Source organism: Lepidochelys kempii, chromosome 5 (genome assembly GCF_965140265.1).
Source record: "Lepidochelys kempii isolate rLepKem1 chromosome 5, rLepKem1.hap2, whole genome shotgun sequence".
In the NCBI taxonomy this organism is placed as follows: domain Eukaryota; kingdom Metazoa; phylum Chordata; order Testudines; family Cheloniidae; genus Lepidochelys; species Lepidochelys kempii.
In genome coordinates, this window is record NC_133260.1 from 112,209,173 (window position 1) to 112,235,304 (window position 26,132).

Genomic DNA, 26,132 nt, shown 5'->3' on the forward strand with positions numbered 1-26,132 from the left:
AAGGAGGAGGGAGAAAAATTGTTCTCCTTAACCTCCGAGGATAGGACAAGAAGCAATGGGCTTAAATTGCAGCAAGGGAGGTTTATGTTGAACATTTGGAAAAACTTCCTAACTGTCAGGGTGGTTAAGCAATGGAATAAACTGCCTAGGAATCTGCATTATTGGAGATTTTTAAGAGCAGGTTAGACAAACACCTGTCAGGGATAGTCTAGATAATACTTAGTCCTGCTGTAAGTGCTTTGCCCCTTCACACCCCCATCCCTGCTGGTCCTCCGTATCTCCCCCATCGGTGTGCATCCCGCTCCAAGCACTGTGCAGAGAACAAGCCCCTGGTCAGAGTGCTCAGCTCACCAACAGCCTGGCCAGCAGGCTCCTTCCTTCCCCCATTACCTCTGGCTGTGCCGGCACCCCAGGAAATCCCAAGGACCTCCGTCCTGGGGTGCTGGCCAGAAGTAGCTGAGCCCTCCATGTGCCAAAGCCCCGCACAGAACTGGCACGGGGAAGCCTCTTCACCCCTCAGCTAAGCTCTGGAGTGGTGGGTGGGGAAAGGAAGCCTGTTCATACTTCCAACCTGCAGGTTCCACAGCAACCCCCGTTGCTGGGGCTTAGCACCCTCTTCCCCCCCATACCTCCCCCCCACTATATGTTCTGTCCCTACCCTCCCCTGCTGAGCCACATCTCTGATCCTTCCTGAAGCCCCTAGAGTCAGGTTCTCTGGGCCCTTGTGCACAATGCATCCTTAGGGCTTAACCCCTTCCTGCCCACACTGTAGCTGGGGGACAGGAGGCAGCTTGGTTATGTAAGTGGCCAGCAGCAGCCTGGAAGTGTTAGCTGCCTTTTGAAACTGTGCAGGCAGGAAGGAACAAGCTGCTTCCAGCCACACCAGGAGGTGGGGGAGAAGAGATGACCTCTGCAAAGACATGGGCCAGGTCATCCCGCTCTCCCCCGCCCCACCCAGTGCCTGGGAGCAGCTCCCATCCATTCCCTCCTGCACAGTGCTGAAAGGCTGCTGCTGGCCACATTCTGATGTGAACCGTGACAGAAATCTGGGGAGGATGGTGATGTGACCCTGCATGCCCACCCCACACACACACATTGCCTCGGGAAGATGCAGCACCAGGTACCAGGAGAGGCAAGTCCATCCTTGGGGCCCAGCCAAGCATGGAGGGTGGAGAGGTCCAGTCGGTCGGTCAGTCATTCCCTCCTACCCCACCCCCATGAGAGAGGTGTACATGAATGTGTGTGTGTCACCTCTCCCCATCCGGAGCGTCTCCCCTGTTCTTTTCACACCCCTGAGTGACGTAAGTTACACCAACAAAAGTGCTAGTGTAGACATAACTCTTAGTGACTTGCCCAAGGGCAAACAGCAACTATATCAGTTGAAATTCACACCTTAAATTATACTGAAAAATCTTCCCCATGTAGGTCAGCCCTCAGATCTTGAATATACATGAAATTGTTAGCAGTTTAGCTAAATAGGATTCTTCTGATTGATTTAAACCATTTATGTGGATGGTCTTAAATCAATTTATCTTGATTGGGTATTTAAAAGTTGATTTAGTTAAACCAGCACGTCTTTTGTCTATATACAAGGGCTTAGGCTACGTCCACACTACAGAGCCTGTATCAGCATAGCTATGTCGGCATAGCCCCCCAGTGTAGACACAACATACCCTGACGGGAGGAGTTTTTCTTCTGTTCTAGAAAGTATAGCTCCCTGAACGACGTTAGCTATGTCAAGAGAAATATTCCCGTTGATACAGCTGCATCTACACTGGGGTCTGACAGCATAGATAAGTTGATCAAGGGGTTGGCTTTTTCACACTCCTGCGCGACATAGCTATGCCAGTATAAGTGTTCTGTGTAGACCAGTACCTGGGAGCTCCAGGGGTCGAGAGTCATACGTTCTGACTAGCAGGGATGACTAACATTAACTGTGAACAAGGTGCATTAAAATGCTTTCAGGTGCCCTGCAACGCAGTTATAGACCAATTGGAATACTTCCTACTCTCAGCTTTCGATTACCTTGGCTGGTTAAAACAGCTCTAACCTAACATAATGTACACATTTCACTTTGTTGGCTATCTTGCTCTAGGAAGCTTAAGAACTGGACCAAAAATGTACATTTAGCCATCAGTAGTCAAGAAAATGCTAGAGATGGGCCTAAAGTCCCACCATGAACTTTGGGAATGCTTGGATCTAGATCCAAACTTAGCCACTTGGGCTTGTCCCTGTAATAGGAAGTATAGTCCAGTGATAAGAGCACTGAATTGGGATTCAGAAGGCCTAGGTTTAATTCCCGCAGACCTGCTGTATGACCTTGGGCAAGTCACTTCACCTCCCCATGCCTCAGTTTATGTATTGCTAAATTGGAGATTAAGATATCTTCCTTTGTGAGCCACTTAATGTCTATGGATGAAAACCTCTACATAAAGGTTATGTATTATTATTAGGCCCAAACAGGAACACAAAATCCAGAGGCCCCTTCTCCCACATCCAGTCCATATCTGAACACTGCACTTTAGGCCTATCTCTAATAACCATTAGAAAGATCTGCTGGGCACTAGTATTAGGTTGAGAAGAATCCCAAAGAATGTTTTGTTAGTCAGACACAGGAGCTTAAGAACAATTTGTAATTGTTTTGGGGTTTGGGGGTTTTTTAGTTTTTGTTTTGTTTTGTTTTAAAGAAAATTCCATTCATTTTTTCAAATGCAAGGCTTACATCTGGCGTTCTCACCACTGCTGTCCATAGGGCTCTGCTGGGAATTGTAACAGGCTTCTAAAAGGAGCTCTGTATTCACATGCAGTAACAAACTGCACCCAATGAAGAACTGCAGTGTGGCTGGATTCATTTGTTTCTGTCCTTCAGGTGAAAAAGAGGAGTTATGTCTGTTCTGTGATTTGTTCCCTTAGCTTTAGCGCTGCTGGCCCAGATTTGTTCTTCAGTTACAGCCATGCAATGAGGTTGCACTAGTGTAACTGAGAACAGGATTTGGCCTGCAGTGTTAATTTATTCTTTCCTCTCATGGAGTCATTGGCATTGCTGTAGAACCTTCGTCTCCTGTCGGCCAACCCCTTTTTGCTAACTTTGAAATATTAACTTTCCATTTCTCCCCGGTGTCCCACCGCCCACAAAAATGTATAATTTATCTACATTTTTATTTGCAATTCCAAAAAAAAAAAGAAAAAATATCTCACACATCTGTGAATCATACCCTGGCTTTAGATCAATTTAGAGTCACAACGGACCTGGAAGAGGAGGCCTAAAAGCAATATTTTCTTTCACTGGTTAAGAAGGGCTGATAGAGAAGGGCCTTCTACTGCCAGGGCTCTCTCTAGTCAGGAAACATTGCCAAATATTGCTTCCCCGCCATAAGAGTCCTGCTGTACTAACACCCCTTAGTAACTGCACTGGCTAGAGATGAAAACAGTTTTTCACTCCCATACTGTTTAGCCCAGGCTTGGGGCAGGTGATGAACACTGGAAGAATAAAACAGTCAACGATGACATGTTTGGGAGGAAATGGAAAATAGGTGTTGGTAATCTGCATTAAATGGTATTCATATTATTGCTGGGAGGAGAGCGGGAAAGGGATGTTATGGGAACATATTTTTCATTACAGTCTGATCTTTGCTAAATATTCCTAACATATGATCCCGCAGTTTATGCATCTGTCCAATTGAATACATGTAGGATATATCATCCTGTGAAGGGTGATTGATGCTCATTCTGTGTACACAAATGGGAAATATCCATTTCATACGAGCCTCATAGGTACAGGCAAGGTTTTTTCATTAGAAGTGGAAAAAATTACTAATTATTCATTGGTAATACATATGGAAAGAATGGGGGATTGATTTTTTCCCCTATTATTGGCTACTAGCTATTCCCATAGCCCACTATTTTATATATAGATCTGGGGAAAGAAATTTAGATGATGGAAATAAAATATGCAGTGATGGGAAGAGCAGTAATTAATTTATTTGGCACAAAAATCTTCAAAAGAAACAAAAGAGCTCAGCTATGGATTGTAGTTAATTTCAGTTCCCTTTGTATTTGCTTGTTGTTGGGTTGATCTTTCTACTTTCTCATTTTAAACCATGGTGGTTGATTTTGCAGACACACAATAAAACTGAATTAACTGCATGTCTGTATGTTGACCTTTGAGAGACCTCTTTGTAATCACCTAAAAAAAAACCTATATATGTTAGAATGGTATATGTGGTGCTGGTGGCCCCGCCTATTAATAACATTGCCCAACACTTTCCATTATAAGACCCTATTTTCAGTTTCTTATAACTTTGGTGAATAACATTTAGGCTAAAATTTCCAATGCTGGGTGTTTGCATCAGGCTAATATTTTTTTTCTTTGTTGGGGGGGAAGTCAGGGTAAATGTCAGCCAAAATGGTTCAGCTAATTCCAAGAATGAGGTTGGGGGGGAAAAACATATTTTTTTCAATGTTAAAAAAAAATTCTGGTGACCCTTGCTTTGAGATGCTCTATGTTTGGAGCAAGAACCTGAAATTTGGCAAGGTTCTTTGTGTCAGGGACGAACCATGTGGGCATCAATATGATGCCACTGTGTTAAAAAAACATAAATACTGCAAAGTCAAGCACTCAAAAGTTAGGAAATGCACTGACAACCTTAATTCTGGCATTTCCTAGTTTTGAATGCTTGACTTTGCAAGTTTTGTGTTTGTGTGTTTATACACACATACCTGCACACACGCACATCCCTGCACTTGTTATGGATGCTAATTCTTTCCCATTAAATCACAAATGGAAAGATGATCATGTGGTTTAAAGCACAGGACTAGGCATCAAATGATGTGGGTTTTGTTTCTGCCTCTGCCAAGGACATGTTACTTAACTTCACTGTGCGTCAGTTTCCTCATCACGAAAAGGGGAATCATACTGCCCTATTTCACAGGAGGGTTACAAGGCTTAGCATGAATTATTCACTCAGGTTTGTATGGTGATTTAAAAACTTCACATAAAAGACACTATGGAAATGCAAAGCATTATTGACCATTTTAAAACTGTTTTTCCTTTGATAGGAAGGCACCCATTATAAACGTCTCTTAGCACTTTGATTATTGCGCGGAAGAGGGAAAATCAGAGAATAGCAATTTTTTTTCCTTGTTGTATTGATTTCAAAACAGCATTTCAAAACAGCATGGTAACTCAGGGATGATTTTACTGTCATTTTGCTGGCAGAAGGCTTATTATTTCTCTTCCCTGGTTTCTAGGTTGCCCAGTGGATGGTCATCCAGCTCCAAACATCACTTGGTTTTATGCTGGTCAACCCATCAACATGAGACACAACATCCTGGCAGCTGGTCAGATTCTTCAGCTACTAAACATCAGTGATGGTTATCAGGGTGAATTCAGCTGCCTGGCTCAGAATGAAGCTGGCTCACTTATGCAAAAAACATCTCTGACAATCCGAGGTAAAATAATTCTATCCTGCTGCCTTTATAAGATCTTGGCATGGCCAGGGTGGTGCTGTTAACTGTATCAACATCATTCTGAATTCCTTCACTCTGAGGCCACAAGAAATGGCATCCAAGGGATGTTTTGGTGCCGTAGCTGCTAAGAGTGAATTTGTAGATATGCCCAATAATTCTGGTATCTTGGTTTTTAGAGGCCTACACTGAGATGCATTGGACCTGATTTTCAGGGTTGTTGAGCACATACAGATCACTCCAATATTAGAAGCCACCAATTTTAATGACAGTGTTTCTCAGCCTTTTCAGGCTGAGGACCTTATCTGAAGTCCAAAAATTTTGCTACCATCTTATATTTGATATAACAGTAAGAGTGAAATATATATCAATGAGAAAAACGATCAAGCCACATAGTGTGTGTGTGCACGTGTGGGTTTTCCAAGAAATTTACGGAATACTTGAACTTCAAGGGTAAGGATGTGCAGGAGTAGGGGAGCAAGAGTTTCTTTCCTTTAGAGTGTAATAATATTTTCAACATCTCGTGACCTCCCACCCCCCAAATGCCTTTTATCACTCCCATGGGGGGTCATGACCCACCAATTGAGAAGCAGTGATCTGAGTCTTTTGTTATTAACACAAGTAATGGGTTTTTAAATGTAAATATGTGAATTTTATTTTGGCAGCATCTCTTCTAGGTGCTAACAAAAAAAATTGCTTAATCTTACAAGTTGATCTTTTAATGCGTGATTCCTTTCCTCTTAAAAATACCTCTTTAGGGTAGTTATTTCCATTAAATTTAAGCTTTGATGTTAAAGTTTTAAGGGTAGGTTTTTTTCAAAGGAAATCATGAAATAGTTTTGGTGCCCCTTTAATTATGTCCCTTGAAAGCATTGCATTGGAGTTTCACCCCCATGACACCCATAGCATCTATGGGACCTATGCATCTAGAACTTTGTACCATGCATCAAAATTACTGCGTGTTTTTCTTTTGAGATTCTTGCGTCTAGGAATTAATGATAATGCAAGTGCACAATTAAAATCAAGAATGTTGATTTATTTTCTATATTTAGATATGTTTTCCTTGAATAATATTATTTAGCACATTATACTTGAAGTAAGTGAAGCTGCATCTTCAAAGTGCTTTACAATCATTCTCTAATTAATCTGTGTGGGTGAACTGTCTCATGCAGAAATTAGAAATAGGACCAAACCTAAACATCAAATTCAAATACCATAATTTGCTGGTGTCTAAACCTGGGTCCAAATTTTCTGATTTAAGCCTATCTCTGAGTGACACTGGACCACATCATCAGGTGCTGTAAATCTGTGTAACTCCACTGCCTTCAATGGAACTCTGATGATTTACACCAGCTCAGGATGTGGCCCACTGAGAATTCTTTTTCCATTATTAAGATGAATGTTTACTTCTGGGGGAATTCTGCACCAAAAAGTTCAAAATTCTGTAAAATTATGCATATTTATTTGTCAAAATAATGCATCGCTCCAGTTTCAATTGTTTTGGTAGTTTATTTAAATTACAATACAGAAAAAAGTCACAACAACTATTCAGCATTTCCTAAACACATGAAAGTTAAGTTACAAACACTTGGTAACTAATACCCTTCATTCCAGTTATAATTCTGGATTTTCATTTAAATTACATTAGAGAACACCAAACAGGAAAAAAAAGTACATCATTTTAAATTGCTCAGACTTTCATACATGAAAGTCATACAGTTTTGCTAATCATTATCCTAGAACTGGCTGGGTACTTTGGAAAGTGCTTGGTTCTGATTGTCCTGACATTTTATTGGCTGCTTGGTAAATGTTTTATTTGCCCTCAGCGTCTTTTTTTTAATGGGTATGTAAATATCCTGAGCTGTAATCTAACCCCATTGTGTCACTTTGGCACAGGAAAAAAGTGAGAAAGCACATAGATCTTCCTAGCTGAGGATTCTCTTACTGTCATTTATAATAAGGCTCATTTACATCACTCTGGTAGGGGCCTTAAAACTTTCACAGGTTTTATGCTCCTGGGGGAATTGACTGAGAATTGGAACAGTTAACTAACAATAGGAACATTAACAATGTTACTATGTAGGCAGGCTGCTACATTTCTGCCTCAGAGAATGAGATCAATTAACTAACAGGCAGGCTGCTACATTTCTGCCTAAGCATGCCTCGTGCACAATAAAAAGCCCTACCCTTCCATGCCAGTGAGCTGCAGTAGCAAGCGAGAAGGACAGAGTGTCTCTTTCTCTCTCTCTTGCGCTTGTTGGCATGCACGTACACCCAGCCCCACCCTGACAGTGATCAACCACGCAGGCATGCATGCCCAGACCCTCCTCCCCCATGTCTGCTCAAGGCATGCTGGAACAGTCGCGCACCCGGGGAAGAGGCACGTGTCCCCTGGCAGATTTATTTTTGCCTTTTTCTGCACGGGGGGCACAGTAAAATGCGGGCCATATGAATTTTACACCCCCAAAGGGGCACAGAATTCTGTCGGGAGTACATCTAGTGTGTGGATCGCTGCCTTTCTGCAAAGGAATGGAAGGATTGATTTACAGCATGGATTAATAATATGCTTATTTCCTATCTAGTATGGGAAAGTCTTATTGGATTTAACAGGATTACTTTAAAGGGCATCTATAGAAATTTTATAGAGTTCTACAGAAATTCTTCTAAAAAATGATAGAATTTTATATTGAAATAATTTCTATACTATTTTAAGTGTCCTATACTCTTCTGTATCAGAGATGTTCTCCTTTAAATTCCTCAGGATGATTTTAAAAAAATCTGTAGAAAGGTTTTTATTTTCTGTTAAATTCTGTGGGACTTTTCCATAAGGGATACGTATCATGTGGGACTGATACAATAGTCCCCAGGCCCTGTTTCCCCAGTGTGGTATGTATATATCTTAGGTACTTATATAGCCCCCATTACCGCAGTATCTGAGCACCTAAAAAACTGGAATGAATTTATCCTCACACCACCCCATTTGACAGGGAAGGGCTATTATTCCCATTTTAAACACTGGGAACTGAGATACTGAGAGACTCGGTGGCTTGTCCAAGGTCACACAGAAAGTCTGTGACAGAGCAGAGAATTAAATTAGTCTCCTGAGTTGCAGGCTTCCACCTTAACTACTGGCCCATCCACTGGCCAGTGCTGAAGTCACATATCACCTAGTCACCATGCCTTATCGTGATGAGTTCCAAAACACAGGATTTACCATATCAGAGAGGATTGATGATCTAACAAAGGCTGGTATCCCACCTCTGTTTGTGCTCAGTGCCTGATGATTCATAGGGTGACATGCTTTTCCTATACATAATTCACCTATTTTAAACATTTCTGTAGGAGTCACTTTTATCTTGTATCAGAGGGGTAGCCGTGTTAGTCTGTATCCACAAAAACAACAAGGAGTCTGGTGGCACCTTAAAGACTAACAGATTTATTTGGGCATTAGCTTTTGTGGGTAAAAAACCCACTTTGCATCTGACGAACCGTTTCAGATTTGGGGACTGGGGATGCATCTGAAGAAGTGGGTTTTTTACCCACGAAAGCTTCTGCCCAAATAAATCTGTTAGTCATTAAGGTGCCACCAGACTCCTTGTTGTTTTTATCTTACAAAACGTCTCCAAAATGGCAGAGCACCTTGGTATCAATCACTGATATTTTACCATTAATCAGCTTTTCTGATTGATTTTTAAATGTTAACTTGGGTGTCTTGTGCTTGTGGCAGAATATTGGTGGTCAGCGGACAGACTGATGGCATGTTCGGCCTCCTGTGGTAACAGGGGAGTGCAGCAACCGCAACTGAGGTGCTTACTGGATGGGACTGAGGTCAACACATCCCACTGTATAGAGAAGCCCAAGCCAGTGCTACAGCCTGTTGCTTGTAACAGAAGAGACTGCCCTTCAAGGTTTGTCCTTGCGCTGTAGTATATTGTGTATGCTTTTACGAAGCATTTAATCAGAGGTGGGCAAACTACGGCCCATGGGCCACATCCGGCCCGTGGGACCGTCCTGCCTGGTCCTTGAGCTCCCAGCTGGGGAAGCTAGTCCCTGGCCCCTCCCCTGCTATCCCCCTTCCCCCGCAGCCTCAGCTCGCCATGCCGCCAGCACTCTGGAGGGCGGGGCTGCGAGCTCCTGCCAGGCAGCACGGTGGCGTGGCTGGCTCCGGCCGGGCAGCGTGGCTGCCAGACATGCTGCTCTGAGCGGCATGGTAAAGGGGCGGGGATCAGAGGAGTTGGATAAGGGGCAGGAGATCCTCGGGGGCAGTCAGGGGACAGGGAGCAGGGGGTGGTTGGATGGGGTGGAGGTTCTGGTGGGGGGGGGGGCGGTCAGGGGACCGGGAACGGCGGGGGGTTGAATAGGCGTGGGAGTCCCAGCGGGGGGGCCTGTCAGGGGGCGAGGGTGTCAATGGGGTCAGGGCAGTCAGGGGACAAGGAGCAGGGGGGGTTGGATGGGTGGGGAGTTCTGAGGGGGGCAGGCAGGGGGTGGGAAGTGGTAGGGGGCAGATAGGGGGCGGGGCCAGGCTGTTTAGAGGCACAGCCTTTCCTACCCGTCCCTTCATACAGTTTTGGAACCCCGATGTGGCCCTCAGGCCAAAAAGTTTGCCCACCCCTGCATTTAATAATACTCTGCCCTGGACAACATGTTATCTTTGCTTTTCTAGTGTCTGTCCAAGAAACAATTGTATCTGAAAGTGAATTTACTGAATCTTAATCCAGATAAATTAGAGGGCATGGTGGTGGATTGGGGAAAACATTCACAGTACATGGCAGAGATTATGTCTACTCCTTCTGTTAAAGGGGTTCATCGTCTTTTTTTTATTAGCAAAGTTCACAACCTAATGGTCTTTTGGATCCTTCCCAGGAAGGATCAGTGCCCAAGAATGCTGTTTGTTAGACGAAGCTAGCTAGAGGACTGAATTTTCCTCTTTGACTCACTAGTTAACCATACCTTTGTCAACTCCAGACTAAATATATGCTGTTTGGGGGCATGACTGTGCCCTTCTATTTGTTTGTACAGCACCCAGGAAAGAGAGTCTTGATCCTGATTGGAGCCTTTGGGTACTACCATAATATATATGTATTTTTGTCCTTCTGCAAATCAGTAGCAGATTTCAGGGCCCTGCAAGTCAGTTTCCCATTGGAGAGGAAATCAATGATATGTAGTCTGTTTATTTTCTTACTCTTGATCTACGCTGCAAAGTTATATAGGCATATCTATGTTGGGCAGGAGTGTGAAAAACCACACCTGACTGACATATTTATGCTGACCAAAAAAACTCCTCCCGCCTTCCTCTCCCCCGCCTCCCGGTGTAGATGCATCTATGTCAGTGGACATGTGCTTCTGCCAAGGTACCTAATGTCATTCAGAGAGGTGATGTTCCTGCATCAACAGAAAAACTCCTCCTGTGAAGTTGGCTATGCCAACATAACCATGCCAGGATAGTCCCCATAGTATACACATAGCCTTAGCATGGCTGGTTTTTTATATTGTATATATACCAGCCCCTAAACAGAGGTGGTCACAAACAGCATGCAAACAAACCCATGTTTCAGAAATTCAGCCCCAGCACCAATGCCTACTTCCCAAGAAGCCACTCTGCCCCAAGAATTGACTTCAGATAGAAAGATAAAGGGAGAGAGTAAATTCTCCAGCTGCCTCCAACAGCTTCCCCAAATGAAACTGCATCCCAAAACTAACAATACACCATTTCTTCAATGACTGTACATTGCTTGCAAAACTTTGTGTAACCATGCCAACTAGTGACTCCCCTGAGAACGGTATCGGTATTAATATTATGTTATGTGATGGGACATTTGTAACAAATCAGAAATAAACAAATCAAAATTAGAGATAGGCCCAAACTGCAAATTTCAGGTAAAAATCCAGAGTGACTCCAGTAACTTCACCTGCATGACTCTGGTTTTGCACTCATATATTTGAGATCAGAATCTGGCCACAATTTCTGACACGAGCGGAGGAGCTGAGAATCAGAAAGTATCCTGATGAGCAGAGAGCAGCCAGCTTTCCAGCCATTTGCTTTGGCTGTGGCTTGGGGGGGCAGCTAGGCTGCCCTTTCATTACCTTTCTATAATGTGTTCCTGCACCTCTCTTTAGGCAAATGTTTTCTGGATGGCCAGCTGAGTCATAAGGAGCAGCTGAAACCACGAGAGACTTGATGAAATATGAAACATGCTCATTAATATCAGCAGTTTGACTTGCTGATGGGAATATTTCCACAGGAATGATTTATGTCCTTTTATCCCCTTCCTGAGCTATAATGCAGCCCACGCTTCTCTTCCCGGCTCCCGAGAAAACTGCTGAAGTGTATGTTTGGAAATAAAAGTTGATTGAAACGCAGAGCTGAGCTTTACAAAGGGCAGAGAAGCTGCAGAATCAACCTCGCCAAACTCTATGATACGCAGAGGAGAAGTATTTTTTGTCCTTGCCAAGAACTCTATTTATTTTATTGTTTCTGTAACAGTGGGAATCAGTCAGCAGAGCGTTAATGAAAATATAATGGATGCCTTTACTTGAGTATCAGAGCTCCAAGGGACTGGAAAGCACCTACTGCCTGTTTTGTAAAGTAATCATAAATATGGTGCTGCTGGTTGGGGAGATGCTGGGCTTTCCCTCCACCACCCAGAACACATAAATCCTGCAAAGTAGCCTGAAGCCTATTTCAGCAGAGCTCCTGACTTGACCAGAACTCTCCCCCTGGAACTAATAATCACTTCCCTTCCTCCTTCCCTCCAACCTCTCTTCAAAAACCATCTGGGTAAATATCGCACCACTCCATTGGGAAACAACTCTCTTTGCCTCCTTGTGCCAACTGCTTGGCACATGGGCCCAGCTCTTGCAGTGTTCAGCATCACCATTATCTACCATGTGCATGCCTGAACATGGCCCGTGATTCATGATTACCAAGAGACTCACTTCTTTCACACATTCCGCATAGCAGTTTTAACAGCCAGTAATAAGCTGCAGACTAGCTGAGTGGGAGGCTATTTCACATTATCCCAGGATTGGAGGAAGGTTGCTGATCTCTGAACAACCAACTAAATCTGTTACCCAGTTAGTAGTAGATGGTAGACCAGTATAATAATATTATATTTCTTTATTTATGTATTAAATGTTATTTTGTTAACTTGTTTTAGTGTTTTTTAAAAGTCAATACATATAGGGTCAGATCCTCTATTTCAGCCATGCAGCTCAGGGAAAATGGCACAATGCCCTTTGTGCTTCCCCAATTCCTGTCTGGCTGTGCACCAGCCCATTCCCTTGGAGTAAGAGCAGCCTAGAAGCTGCTGTAAGTTATCCAGGAAACCAGTGGCCCCAAGGAGGCAATATAGCGACCAGGGATCAGCAGGGCTAGAGACATACAAGTTATGCATCTATGTCAGCAGCAAGTTGAGAGTGGGAGCTGCTGTGTGGTCTTTACATAACTGAAGAATCCCCTTATTGGGCTGATCCTCCCATGGCTTGTAATACTGGCCTTAGGTCCAGAATCTGCCAACATGATGCTGCAAAGTGACCACACCGCACCCCAGGGTTAGAAGTATTTACATGGGTTTTGCAAACAGAGCCAAGAAAATATAGAATAGTTTCTATTCTGGGCCCAACCCCTTTTGACAGAGGCGCTAAAATGTAACATACTTTAGTCCCTAGCCCACGAGGTGCTGAATTTCCTCAGCTCCCATTGACCTCAGTGGAAGGTGAGGCTGCTCAGCATCCCCCAAGATTGAGCCCAAAGTGATCAAATGGCTGGCTTTCTGCAAGTGCCTCTGTGATTTTAGAGGAGCAGTGTTATGAGATCCCTGTGACACTGTCATTTCTGCCTGATGATTCTGTACTGCTCCTTGACCCCTTTGCGTTTCTCCTATCAGGTGGATGGTGACATCCTGGTCCCTTTGTACACGGAGCTGTGGTGGAGGGGTCCAGACCCGGCGAGTGACTTGTCAGAGGTTGACTGCTATGGGCAGTTCCGTCCCCATGTCAAATGAGGCATGTGCCCAGGTTGCCAAACGCCCAGTGGATACCCAGATCTGTAACAGGCAGCTGTGCATGGAGTGGGTGGCCTCCTCCTGGGGTCAGGTAAGGGCCACACAGACATACAAAACTTCTCGTACAGTTGGGTGACAAGAGGTGCCTGAAGACGAGAGCAATAATTTTGCATCTGTGATTAATGCATCGTATGAGGTTTTAAGACTCATGTCTTTTGTTTAATGCACTGGATGATTGGGATAACCAAACTTCACACGTTTCATGAAAGAGATAGCAGCCTAAAAGACAGGGCTAGACTGTGCCAGATCGGCACTGCCTTGAGTATGGAGGCACATTGTCCCAGGGGGAGCTCATGGAGGGATTATGTCTCCGGCACGCATAACTGCTCCCCAGTGCTCAATGGGGCAGTAGTCATCCTTTGGGATAGTGTGGCCTGTTTTCCCTATCCCCTGCAGTGTCCAAGCTTGCTCTGTAAGGTGATGTGGTCCTGCTTCCTCATCTCCCCCATTTCCTTTGGGGAGATATGCAATCTTGAGGGAACAGTCCGAGCCCTCCTCCAAGTACAGAGACTGTGGTTGTGACCAGTCTTTGCTTGGGGTAAGAACGGAGAAGAGGAAAGTTCTTCTCCCATCCCCAGATCTGTGTACACCCTAGAAGAGCTAGTCACGATCTGGCCCTTCACTCCTCTCCACTGGACTGTCTTCACAGAAGAAGAGGCTTCTTCTTGCAGCCTCTTGTTATGTATTTATTTATTTGTAGTGATGGACACAACCCTGGAGAGCAAAATCCTCCCTCTTCTCTCAGAGCAGCATGGACACTGGCAGCTCAAGCTTCCCCGTCCTGTTCTGCCAATGTACCTCAGTAATGACCTGGAGAAACTGGTCAGTTTCCATGGCCTAGTCAATCCTTGCTGTCTCTTGTGTATCTGGACACAGTGAAACACACACATTTCCAGACCCTGATTGTCTCTGTTATGCAACATTTATATCTGGTCCTGTTCTGGGTTGTCGTGTGTTTTTTAACAAACCCCCAGTTTCACAAAAGTTTCGGATATCCACTAACACCTCATAAAATCAGGATTTATTTGAACCACTATGTAAGGGAAACTGTAATGATGATACAAGACATTGGGTCCAAAGCATTTTAAGACTCCCACACAAGTCAGTCTGAAACTCCATCCTTACTGCTTCATGTTGTGCTCAGATACTAAAAAGATGTTCTGTAAATAGTGAATGATTCATAGTATTATGAGTGGAATCCTCCTATTGGGGAGATCCATGGGAGAGCCCCTTATTGTCTGTGGATCTCTGTGGGTCAGCAGATCTCCAGAAAGGATTGTGGCATATATGTGCTGTAAATGTAACCCACAGCCAGTCATTGTGGTACTCTGTCTCCCTCCCTCTCAGCTGTAGCTGGCCCACACGTACAGGCTGGTGAGAATTTTAGCTTAGGTAGAAGAGGTTCATATATTTAGACGCAAAGGTCCGATGTTCAGTCCACCCTGATGATGACTCATCCAGGGGCAGAGTGGAATAAGTGAAGGCCAGAGTTTAATCCACAGGCTAGTTTTACTTGATTATATGAGTTAAAGTCAGATATTAATGTTGTTATTTTAACATTACTTTTGGCCTACGAAAGGTTTTCAATGGAAGAACAGTTCATCTATAACAAACCTGAAGAGGTCATACTTTTAAATCAATATCCTTAAAAAGTACTAATCAGGAAACACTTAAGGAAATCAAGTTTAGGGGCACACAACAAAAGCCTAATAAAAACATTATGCAGAGTCAGCTTTGTGAATGCAGGGATTGGCTTCATTCTCAATATAGACTGAAAAGGAGGACTTGTGGCACCTTAGAGACTAACCAATTTATTAGAGCATAAGCTTTCGTGAGCTACAGCTGTAGCTCACGAAAGCTTATGCTCTAATAAATTGGTTAGTCTCTAAGGTGCCACAAGTCCTCCTTTTCTTTTTGCGAATACAGACTAACACGGCTGTTACTCTGAAATATAGACTGAGTTACCCTGAAATATTTTGCAGCTTTTCATGATTACTGCCTGGTAAGTCAATGTGGAAACAATGGCAAATAAATCACATGATCTCATTTTGTTTGATTTCATAGTGATATGATAGTAGATCTTAGCCACATAAATTCTGTAATTTCTGATATGACCATATATAATCTCATATATAGTATATATGAATATACTAAATACAGCCTTGTAGACCAAAGTTACTCGTTACACAGCATACAACATTGACTGTTTTGCTCCATCAAGGTCGGTAACTCATTTTATGAAATGTTCATAGGACAAAGGTTATTGCAAAGCATCCAGTGCCATCATTGAAATGAGACATGTTACTGCCAGCGAGCTGAAAATAACTTCATTAAATCCTATGTCTGTGTATTTTGGAGAAAGTTCACTCAGAACATAGACTGAGTTATGCTGCATTTATGAGTAAAGAGCTGAACATTCTTTCAAAACAGAGAAGCAAATTGCTCAATTTGTACTTTCTTTGAAATTTCGAGTAAGGATTGTGTAATGCTAGCTGTTGGCCAGTTAACTCAAATGGGTGGTTGTAACCCGTGGTGATTTATCTCATTCCCTATGATATCATACCAAGTCTCAATCATCAAAGACGCATGAATTCATCTGTTATACCTGACCTTTGTGCTTTATAATATAATATTTCTCCTACCTGAAAAAAGCATTTCTCAAGCTCCATGTAAACCTATACAGCTCTGTTCCAAGACATGTCTACAAGACAATTACATGAATTACAATTAGGAACAGACCACTGGCTGTGGATCAGTGACATTTCTCCATTGTATCATAGGTTTCACGCCGGGGGACATCAGGTTCATATTGGTCAGGTTTAGTGATTAGCTTTCCCAGACTAAAGTGAAAATAAATAGATGACCTACCCCACTTCAAAACCTGTTACTTTCTTGTACCTCCCATCTTCTTTCATTTAGTTTTAAGTGGATTACTGTGGGCTATTTAACCTCCACAGCTTTGGTTTTCTTATAGTCCAACAAAGCTTCAAGACGCATCCCCTAAGATTTCCATTCACTCAGGCCTGTTTATGATGAAGATTGCCAGCACGTACAGCTATTGCAGTCCTGCCCCAAGTACCCAAATTAATGACACCTACATGCACCTGAGCCAGCGCCCCCTGTGAAAAGCCTTGCATTGACTTGCGTCTCTCTCTTTCAGCCTGCGGGGAAGTGCTATCCTTATTGCGCCTGCACCAAAGCATTAGGCTGCCTAACAGTAGAGTATTATTCTATAGACCACTTAGGTCTTTGGTGGACATTCAAGATGAATTTGAGCATATTCGATCCCTCTCACTCTACCTAATCGGTTCTCTGACCCCAGCCAAGCTGGTGATTACTCCCTCTCCTCCTTCTGAGGGCCCTGCCTACTTATCTTTTCACAAAACACCCTTCCTTGCAATCAATTCATCGGTCTCCCCACTCCAGCTCAACCAAGCTTCCTCTTTTTGTGCTGGACCCTGGTCCATGTGTTGGTTGAGAACTAGTACCAGATGTGAGGAGGGCATGCCAGGGTGGAAGAGGGTTTCTGGCACTAGGCGGGTAGCACAGGTCAGAGCTAGTGCCAGGTAGGAATCCCAACCTGCTCCACCTTTGCACTGATGGAAACTCCTTGATCCCTACATTCATTTCCCTTCTCATCCATCTCCAAATCAGCAGTCCCCTCCCAAAACCAGTTTCCAGATATTGGCTGCCTGGAAACCAGGCAGTTTTATAAGGGTTGATGAAAGATGGTGCCAAAGTCACATGCTTCATGCCTTTAGCTGTCTGTGATTTAAACTGGGAAGAGGGGAAACAAATTAAACCACAAGAGGCTGACTGACAGGTTTGAGTAAGTTAGGATGTCTTTGTGTTAAAGCAAAAACCATTGCTGGCCCGATTCAGTCTTGCTATGAACCACCTGGCTATAAATTGTGACAGTACAAGCTGTAAAATACACAGTAAAGGGACTGTAGCAAGATTTCCTGTATGGATCACAAGCTCGGGGCTAATAAGATGAGAGCTTTTTATTTGTCCAAACAGATGGATTTAAGATTGAAACAGGCAAAGAGGGAGGGGAATTAATCTAGAGAGCAGATACAGAAATGAGTTTTAATGCTGCCCTGGGGAGGCTGTGTGGGATACAAGAAGACTGTGCACTTGGACTCAAAACCTACTGATCTCTATGAAGTGACTGAGAGCATCTGCATCTCAGCAACATGCATCTCTGCTCATTGACTCCCAAGAAGGGTTTCATAAAAGCAGGGCATGTTCTCTCTTTATGCCACTGAATGTCTTTTTTCTACTTTTGCAGTGTAATGGGCCATGCATCGGACCGCGACTAGCTGTACAGCACAGACAGATTTTCTGCCAGACCAGGGATGGGAATTCCGTGTCTTCTGACCAGTGCAGTGCCCTGCCAAGGTATTACAGAATCCCTCATCATCAGAACCGCTCTTCTGTACAGAGACCTATGAATTAGGCCAGAGATTTTACTGCCTTTGGAGGTTTTTGGATTTGAGGTCCTGATTCTCCTTTCATCTCTCAGGAATAACAGGAGAATTGGGCTCTGTGCATGTTTGATACCATTTTTACAGAGAAACCCCAATTCTCTCTTCAAGTTTTTCCTAGTGGATGAGCATCCACATTGCCAAAGCCATCCCAGTTAGCACTGCTTGGTAGTATATCAACATTTCTCCTGTGCAATAACTAAATGAGCACCAAGTGTACAGAAGGAAAAGGATGAGTTCTGAACACCGGTTTTTGTTTGTGCCATTTGTAAAACCCTAACAACAATATCTGAAACCCAAGCTTATTGCATTTATACTAACAAAGCTATGGTGGCTTACATCAGCCACTTCTTGGTTCATTACAACTCCTCAGTAGTATCTGGTCGTTAACTACTTTATGGACAGAAGGAGTGCTAAAGTTGTTTGAGATAGATCCTCAACTGATGTAAATGGATACATAGCTCCATAGACTTCATTGGAGCTATGCCAATTGACACCAGCTGAGGATCTGGCCTTTTGAGTCCCGTTCTGTAATTGCCAGTTGAAGTCAATGGGCCAGACCCTCAATACAGCCCATTAAGACAATGGATCTATGCTGATTTACAACCACTGTGGATCAGGTCCAGCAAGTGTTCAGAGAGGTTCAGGATCAGAGCTATAGGGCCTGTGGTATCCCCAGTGTTTGAGGAATACCCAGTGTGACTAAGCCTCTTATTTCCTGCCTGGTGGTATAATAATATCTCTGTCCTTTTTATTAACAGGCCTTTGAGCACACAGAACTGCTGGACAGACATCTGTGGTGTGCACTGGAGGGTCAGTCTGTGGACCCTGTGTACAGCTACGTGTGGGAACTACGGCTTCCAGTCCAGGCGAGTGGAATGCGTGCATGTCCGCACCAACAAACCTGTGCAGGAGCACTACTGTTCCTGGAGGCCAAGACCTGCGAACTGGCAACGCTGCAACATCACCCCCTGCGAAAACAGTACGTTCCTGTGGGAGAAAGGAGCCACCTGTGAATCTTCGCCGCAGAGCTGGGTCCCCAGAGCGCGGTGTTGGGCCCCACTGCTGGGCTGCTTGGGAAAACATTTGTCTGAAAAATGGCAAATTGCAGCCTGAAAAATCAAGTGTTCCTACTGGAATGTCTCCAGCATTGTTTGTTGTTGATGTTGTTTTCTAAGAGTTGGGATCTCATCTTCCTGGTAATGGGGCTAAAAGTAATAGGTGCTGCCCTAAGTTTCCATTATTGGTATGGAGAGAAATAATAAATCATAAACAGGTAGTTAGTTGATGTTAATATCAAGCAAACCTGAGGCAGATTAGTTGGTTAGTGCGGGGAATCCCTGCAGTGGATGAGGCTTTCAGGTGACTAGAACTTAATTGGGCCTGCCAAAAAACACACACATTATAAATATTGCAAAAGGAATAACTATCTGGAACAGATGTGCCTCTTTGGAAACCAAGCCCTGTTATGTCAGTGTTCACCTGGGAACACCAAGTAGCATGAGTATAAATCACAACCTCTTTGCCAGTCATGGCTCCCAAGTACTCTGAAGCATTGCGTTTAAGGGCCATAACCTGGAGTCTAGTGTGCAGCCAGCAATTCTGAGGCTGGGCGCTGGGGATCTCCACAGAGGCTGGGCGCTGGGGATCTCCACAGAGGCTGGGCGCTGTGGAGCAGCAGCAGAACCACTAGACTACAGAAGGCTTGCTACAGGCCTTCTCCCACCTCTAGAGGCAAATACAGGTGCTCAGTAAAGCCAGCCCAAACACAGTTAGCATGGCTTGGCTTGCTGAGGGAGGACAGGACTATCAGAGGTGGAGTTTAAAGGAGGTGCACGAGACCCTCACCCGCACTCTAGCTTCTTTCTTTGGAGTGGCATAAAGGGACCCTAAAAGCCACAGCTCCAGTCAGGGGAGAATTCCTTTGGCACCAGCACTACGGCAGACAGCAAGAATGCTGCCCTCTGAGGATCCCCTCACAAGCTGGCATGGGGGAGGGTGTGTAGGGGCCAGGACACACAGCCTTGTGGAGATTCCAGGCAGTGCTGCAGCCCATAGGGCAACACCAAGAGGCTGCTGTTAATGAGACAGGCCCCTAGGGCTGTCTAAGTTACATTGGGAGGGTTGCTGGGCCTCGAAAGAGCCCAGGATTAGGAGAGCGCAAAGGTTGCTTAACCCTGTCCCTGGGCTGAAGGGTTCAGTGCTCCACGTGTTAGAAACACAACATAGAATCTCACCTGATAACTTCAGAACTAGCCAGTATGGACCTCCCAAGCTCCAGACCAACCAGTGTGGACCTCCCAAGCCGATAAAGTACATAAAGGTGCCATGGAGCAACTCTCTTTAAAAAGGTTTCAGAGTAGCAGCCATGTTAGTCTGTATTCGCAAAAAGAAAAGGAGAACTTATGCTCAAATAAATTTGTTAGTCTCTAAGGTGCCACAAGTACTCCTTCTCTTTAAAAAGCAGCTTGTTATTTTATTTATATTTTTAATGCCAACTTGACAATGGGGATATCTCCTGTGGTACTGGAGAGCAAAACCCCCACGAGTGCAGTGACAACCCCAAGAAGTAGGTATCCCACTAACCAGTCAACAGTACTACTACTAACCCAGGACTCCCCTCTCTGATTGTGTGGTCTAAAAGCAACCTTTGGATGTTCAATTCTTCAAACCCATGTCTGTGTAGATCCTTGAGGTGCATGGGCACTTCCAGGGAAGGTCCACGCAGATAAGAAATCTTGAAGAACCACAGTTACTGGGAGTCAAGTTTCAGAGGGGTAGCCGTGTTAGTCTGGATCTGTAAAAGCAGCAAAGAGTCCTGTGGCACCTTATAGACTAACAGACGTATTGGAACATGAGCTTTCGTGGGTCAATACCCACTTCGTCAGATGCACGTAGTGGAAATTCTGGAAATTTCCACTAAATTCATCTGACGAAGTGGGTATTCACCCACGAAAGCTCATGCTCCAATACTTCTGTTAGTCTATAAGGTGCCACAGGACTCTTTGCTGCAGTTACTGGGAGGTAAGTTACCGTTCTTTCATTGCATCTCCTTTTTGTTCCCCCTTTGCCAGTGGAATGCAGAGACACCACCAGGTACTGTGAGAAGGTGAAGCAGCTCAAACTCTGCCAGCTCACCCAGTTCAAATCTCGCTGCTGTGGGACTTGTGGAAAAGCATGAAGATGAGAGCAATTGAGATAGGGGATCAGAGGCATCAGCCTTTGCTTCACTACAGGAAGGACTGTTACAAAACAAATTGGACAGAATTCAGTTTTCTTCGTTTTATTTATTTATTTTTATTTTATTTTTTTTAACTTTACTGAATCGTTGTTGTAAAGGACTTGGCAAGTTTTCCCTTCAGTGAGACTGGGAGATGGAATGCAGCAAAGCACAGTTGTGGTGGGAGACCAAAAAGAAAGAGAAGACAAGCAACATGTCAGGCCTGAGTGGAACAGAGCTGTCTAGGAATCCTTGTATAGGCCTTGCAATACACATCAACCAGCAGATGGGCGGAAAACACCAAAGCAAAAACTCCCATTAGCAGCAGATCAGACCACCAGGGCATGGATCAAACAGCTTGACAGATCATGGGCTACTGAAAAAAGGGATTGAACTAAACATTCAGCTAAGCAATGGGCAGAGACATCGTTTGCCCTAGAAGGGTTTGTTAACATAAGCATGTGGTTTTGGTTTTTTAAAATTGCTGTCCTAAAGCTGTGTTCCTGTTCTCTCTCTGTCCCTCTCTCTCTCTCTCTCTCATGCTAAGAACTTAGGATCTGAAAAGGAGGTTAAACATTGTGTTGAAGCATTAATGAGTTTAAAATGCATCTAAATAAGTGCACCAAGTTTTTTTCCCTCAACATGAAAAAATGAAGTACAGTATTATGCAGAAAAGGAAAGTGAGTGACAGAATGATCTGCTATTGACAGACTGCCGTGCATACCTGCCATCACAGCTCTGTGCAGAGCACTTATAGGAGGGGCTGTATATATATTTGTGGCAACAAGAGCTACTTACCATGCTGCATCTTAACATGATTAAAATGTATCTGGGGAAGAGAGAAGCCTGAGATCCCAGAGTTATTGGGCTTTCAGATCTGGGGTTTTGGTCTATTTCTAACTTTAGATTTGTAGAAATCATTTCTATGTCCTGCCAGTGTGGAATTTTTCTCTCATTACAGCCAAATCCTCCAGTGATAATTATTAATTTATCAAGAAGGAGAACACAGCTGCTCTGATTTGTTATAGTTCTTTCTGTCACATAGACATACAGAATGCTGCATCATCAGCTTTGTCCCCAAAGTGGTCGCACAAATTCCTAAAAGACTCACAAAAAAGGTGGATGCTAGAAAGTGAAGCAATCCATGAATAGAACTCTGCAGTCAGAGGTGATCTGAGAAGTGAGAGTCAAATTTCACGATTATAACATGATTTTGCCTGCTCATTGTGATTCTCTCGCCTAATTGCATCGATAATCAAAAATTAAGTGCTTCATCCTTCAAGATGCTGGGCATCCTCAAGTCAGTGGAAATCCAGGTTGCTCAGCACCTTGCAGAAATCAGCCTGAACTACAAAGTTTGGATTTGAACTTCCCTGAAGTTTGAGGGAGAGGTGTCCAGATCCGGAGTTTTGGTTTAGGACTATCTCTAAATGTAAGGTTTGGCTGTGCCTCTTGTGTCACCCCCAGTGGGACTCTCTTCTTGTGATGCAGTAATAAAACACTGTTCAAGTATTGATATGTTGCAGCTTACCTTACGTGTGGATTTTTCAACAAGCCTGGAAGTTCTCTTGTGAGGTCAACACCAGGTCCATTGCATTAAATTGCCTCCAGTTTGGTCATTCCAAAGTGTGTCTGGCAGGGAACACTCTCTCTACAAATGGGTCTCTGAGAAATCACATTGCTAAGAATCAGTGTAACTTTTATTTAAAAACAAACAAAAAAAGTCTTTTTATGTATGTAAATGTATATCTTTTTATGTATATTTATTAGGATTCCTTGTATAAAAAGTGCAATATTAATAATTGTACATTGTTGTCCAGATAAAAACTATTTTGGGGATTTTTTTGTGATCTCCCTGCAATTTTGTTCCCCTAAAATCAGTGGTAATAGTGTAATTTTCCTGTTTTTATCAGCACTTTCATTTAACTTTGGATACATTTCACTGTGTACAGATTGCTTCGTAAACTATGACAACTGGGGGGAGAGGCTTTCCTACTTGTGAAACTATAGTTGTGCATGGAACGAAAGACAAATTCCTTACTAATAATTTGGTGGTTGTTTCTAGTACAATAGCTAATGAAAAGCAGTGCTGGGAAGTATTTACATTTTTTAATAACAAAACATATTCAGACAATCCCATGTTGGATATTAGCTGTGTAACTGTGCTTAGGATAAACATTTGGAGCCAAGGTCTGGCAAGGCCACTGTGTCCCCTTCACACAGTATAAATATAATTTCAGATATTTGTCCTATGAATTGTGACTTGGCAGTATCCCCATAAGATGATGAGGGTTGCTGAGTATTATAGAAGTAGGATTTCCTCCCCTAAAAAACCTGTATTTATATCATTTTTTGTACAGATAATGCAGCTTATTTATTTAACTACTTTTGTCTGACTCATTCTTTATTAACCTTAAAACAGGAGCTACCAGAGTAGCAGAGCTTTCAAGGTTCTCCAGCCTCCTCCCCTATCCCCACAGTTGCTCAGGTTTGCAAAGCTAATCATCTCCGGGCCATCAGCTATGGAGCTCGTAAGTTTCTTGAACAATCAAATGCATACTTGGGGGAAAATCCTGCCTCTGTTTGCACGGGCACACCAAGCCTGAAAAGCACTGTTCCTAACTCTCCCCATGTGAGCAGAGGGGGTGGGCCATGAGTCAGGAAGTACACAGATTTGCTCACAAACACGGGCTGTGCAAGAAGAGAGTAGTATGCTGCAGCCACTAGAATAGCTTCAAACAGAAGTGACTGTACAGTGGTTGTACAGCTGATCCATACCCCAGGTCCAGCTGGGAAGGAGGATTGTCATTCCATGGCAGATGTTCTGTCCTCCCAGCCCTACAAATCCTGAATAAACAATGAGTCCAAATTCAGCACACACAGGTATAGTGCATCTGTTTGTGCCCAGCTGTTGGTTTCCACTGGGCATGCTCAGACTGATACAAGTGATATATTCGTTAAATCAAATTTTTTTTTTAAAGCAAGCGAAGGTATTAACCTCAGTTAGGACAATGTCTGTGCCAAGTTTCTGCTGTAGCCCTTTTCAAACAAGTAAGGTTGCAGCTCTTTTACAAAGGGAATTGTGATTTTGTTCACTCTCCTGTAATTCAAAACCTGATCTAGTTTTTCCAATAGGTGGCTTTTAATTGTAAGTTTCACAGGAAATTCCACATGGAAAAGTTTTTGGTTTAAAAGGGGGGGGACCTGCGCCTGGGGGGGCTGGGAGGCGTGTAATCTAAAATCAGAATCAAACAGAGATTAATTAAAACCTCACCCTTAACAGTCACTTCTGAGTTTACTGGCAGCTGAATACGGCTCAACAGTGACAAAAGGATTCCACAAAAGCCCCTTTCCACAAAGACGGATGTTACCTTGCTCTGTGGACTCTGATAACAAAGTAGCACATGGGGCCATATTTAACATAAGGTTGTCAACAGCAGCTTCCCAAAGTCCAGACTTTGTATATTATTTCACCTGTAATGGGTGATTTTATGAGAGGAGGGACAGGGGTAGCATTATGTAAAATGGCTTCATGCTATTCTGTGGCTAAGAGTGTTTGAGAATAAAAGAACCCCGTAAGCACAGTTGCTGTGGAGACTGAGGTAAAGGCCATATCCTGTGACCTGAACTTGGCAATAGCTAGACATTTTCTAGATGTGAAAAGCAACATTTTAAAAACACTTAAAATGATAGTGCCCATCTATAAAAAGGGAAATAAGGACAACCCGGGGAATTAGAGACCAGTCAGCTCAACTTCTGTACCCGGAAAGATAATGGTGCAAATAATTAAGAAATCAATTTGCAAACACCTAGAAGATAATGAGGTGATTGTGGCATTGCACTCCATATGTTTATGGAACTATGTTTATAAGTGTAAATATGATGTAACTGGAATATGCTTTACCCAAAAGGTTTCTTGTAAGGGATCATTACAAAGCGTATAATCTACTGAGTGTGTTCATCCCCTTTGTATGAATGTATCATTCTTGTATCTGAAATTAGGATATTAAATATAATTCTGAGGTCCTATTATAGTTATGCAAAATGTGGGCCATTAATGGAGGTTTCAAATCTTGTTGGCCCCCATTAATTAGGACAGTTGGTTGTAGATGGCTCTGTTTACTTGTAAGCCTTCCTGTATACCTGTGTGCCAGCGAGTGGGTAATGAAGTCCCACAGGACGTGTGAACATGTCACATGATACTGGAATCCATCTTTAAACTGGTGCTTTCCCATTTAGAAGGGGAGGGGACCCAGAGAGAGACAAAGAATTCCCACCTTGTGCCAAAGCTATAAAAGGGAGTGGAACAGAACAAAGGGGTCCCAGTCATGTGGAATCCCCTGCTTTTCACCTAAGATGCCTGCTGGAACTAACAAGAACTGTACTGGGGAAAGGGTTGGGCCCAGACTAAGAAGGAGTCTGGTCTGTGAAAGAAGCTTATTGGAACATCTCTGAGGGTGAGATTTTCCTGGATTCAGTTTCTTTATGTATTAGGCTTAGACTTGCGTGTTTTGTTTTATTTTACTTGGTGGCTTACTTTGTTGTCTGTTATTACTTGGAACCACTTAAATCCTACTTTTTATTCTTAATAAAATCACTTTTGTTTGGATCCCATTGGGAGCGGGGTGTCTGGGTGTTGGAGACAGGAGTACCTACTGAGTGGTTTTCAGTTAAAGCCTGCAGCTTTCAGTACGTGGTTCAGACCCTGGGTCTGTGTTGCAGCAGGCTTTCATTTCTGGCTCAACAAAAAAGGGTTCTGGACTCTCAAGCTGACAGGGAAAACAGTCTCAGAGGTAGTTTCAGCACGTCAGGTGACAGTCCCAAGTGGGTCTCTGTGACCGAACCCGTCACAGTGGTGTCATCAGCAGGATCTGTACACATCTGATTGCTTTGAGA

General features: G+C 43.6%; 1 protein-coding gene across 2 annotated transcripts in view; it reads left to right on the top strand.

Moving 5' to 3' along the window:
• ADAMTSL1 (ADAMTS like 1) overlaps window positions 1-23,050 on the top strand; it is a 268,453-nt gene extending 245,403 nt beyond the window's left edge. Inside the window, exons 24-29 of one of the 2 annotated variants that reach the window (XM_073345470.1) lie at window positions 5,251-5,451; window positions 9,194-9,374; window positions 13,353-13,560; window positions 17,821-17,930; window positions 18,778-18,998; window positions 21,091-23,050. In XM_073345470.1, coding sequence (XP_073201571.1) covers window positions 5,251-5,451; window positions 9,194-9,374; window positions 13,353-13,560; window positions 17,821-17,930; window positions 18,778-18,998; window positions 21,091-21,197 — 1,028 coding nt within the window. In that variant the 3' untranslated portion in view covers window positions 21,198-23,050. Of the gene's footprint in view, window positions 1-5,250; window positions 5,452-9,193; window positions 9,375-11,950; window positions 12,178-13,352; window positions 13,561-17,820; window positions 17,931-18,777; window positions 18,999-21,090 lie in introns of those variants that run through there. The other variant, XM_073345471.1, reaches the window with a different exon arrangement.
• The last annotated feature ends 3,082 nt before the right edge of the window (window positions 23,051-26,132 follow it).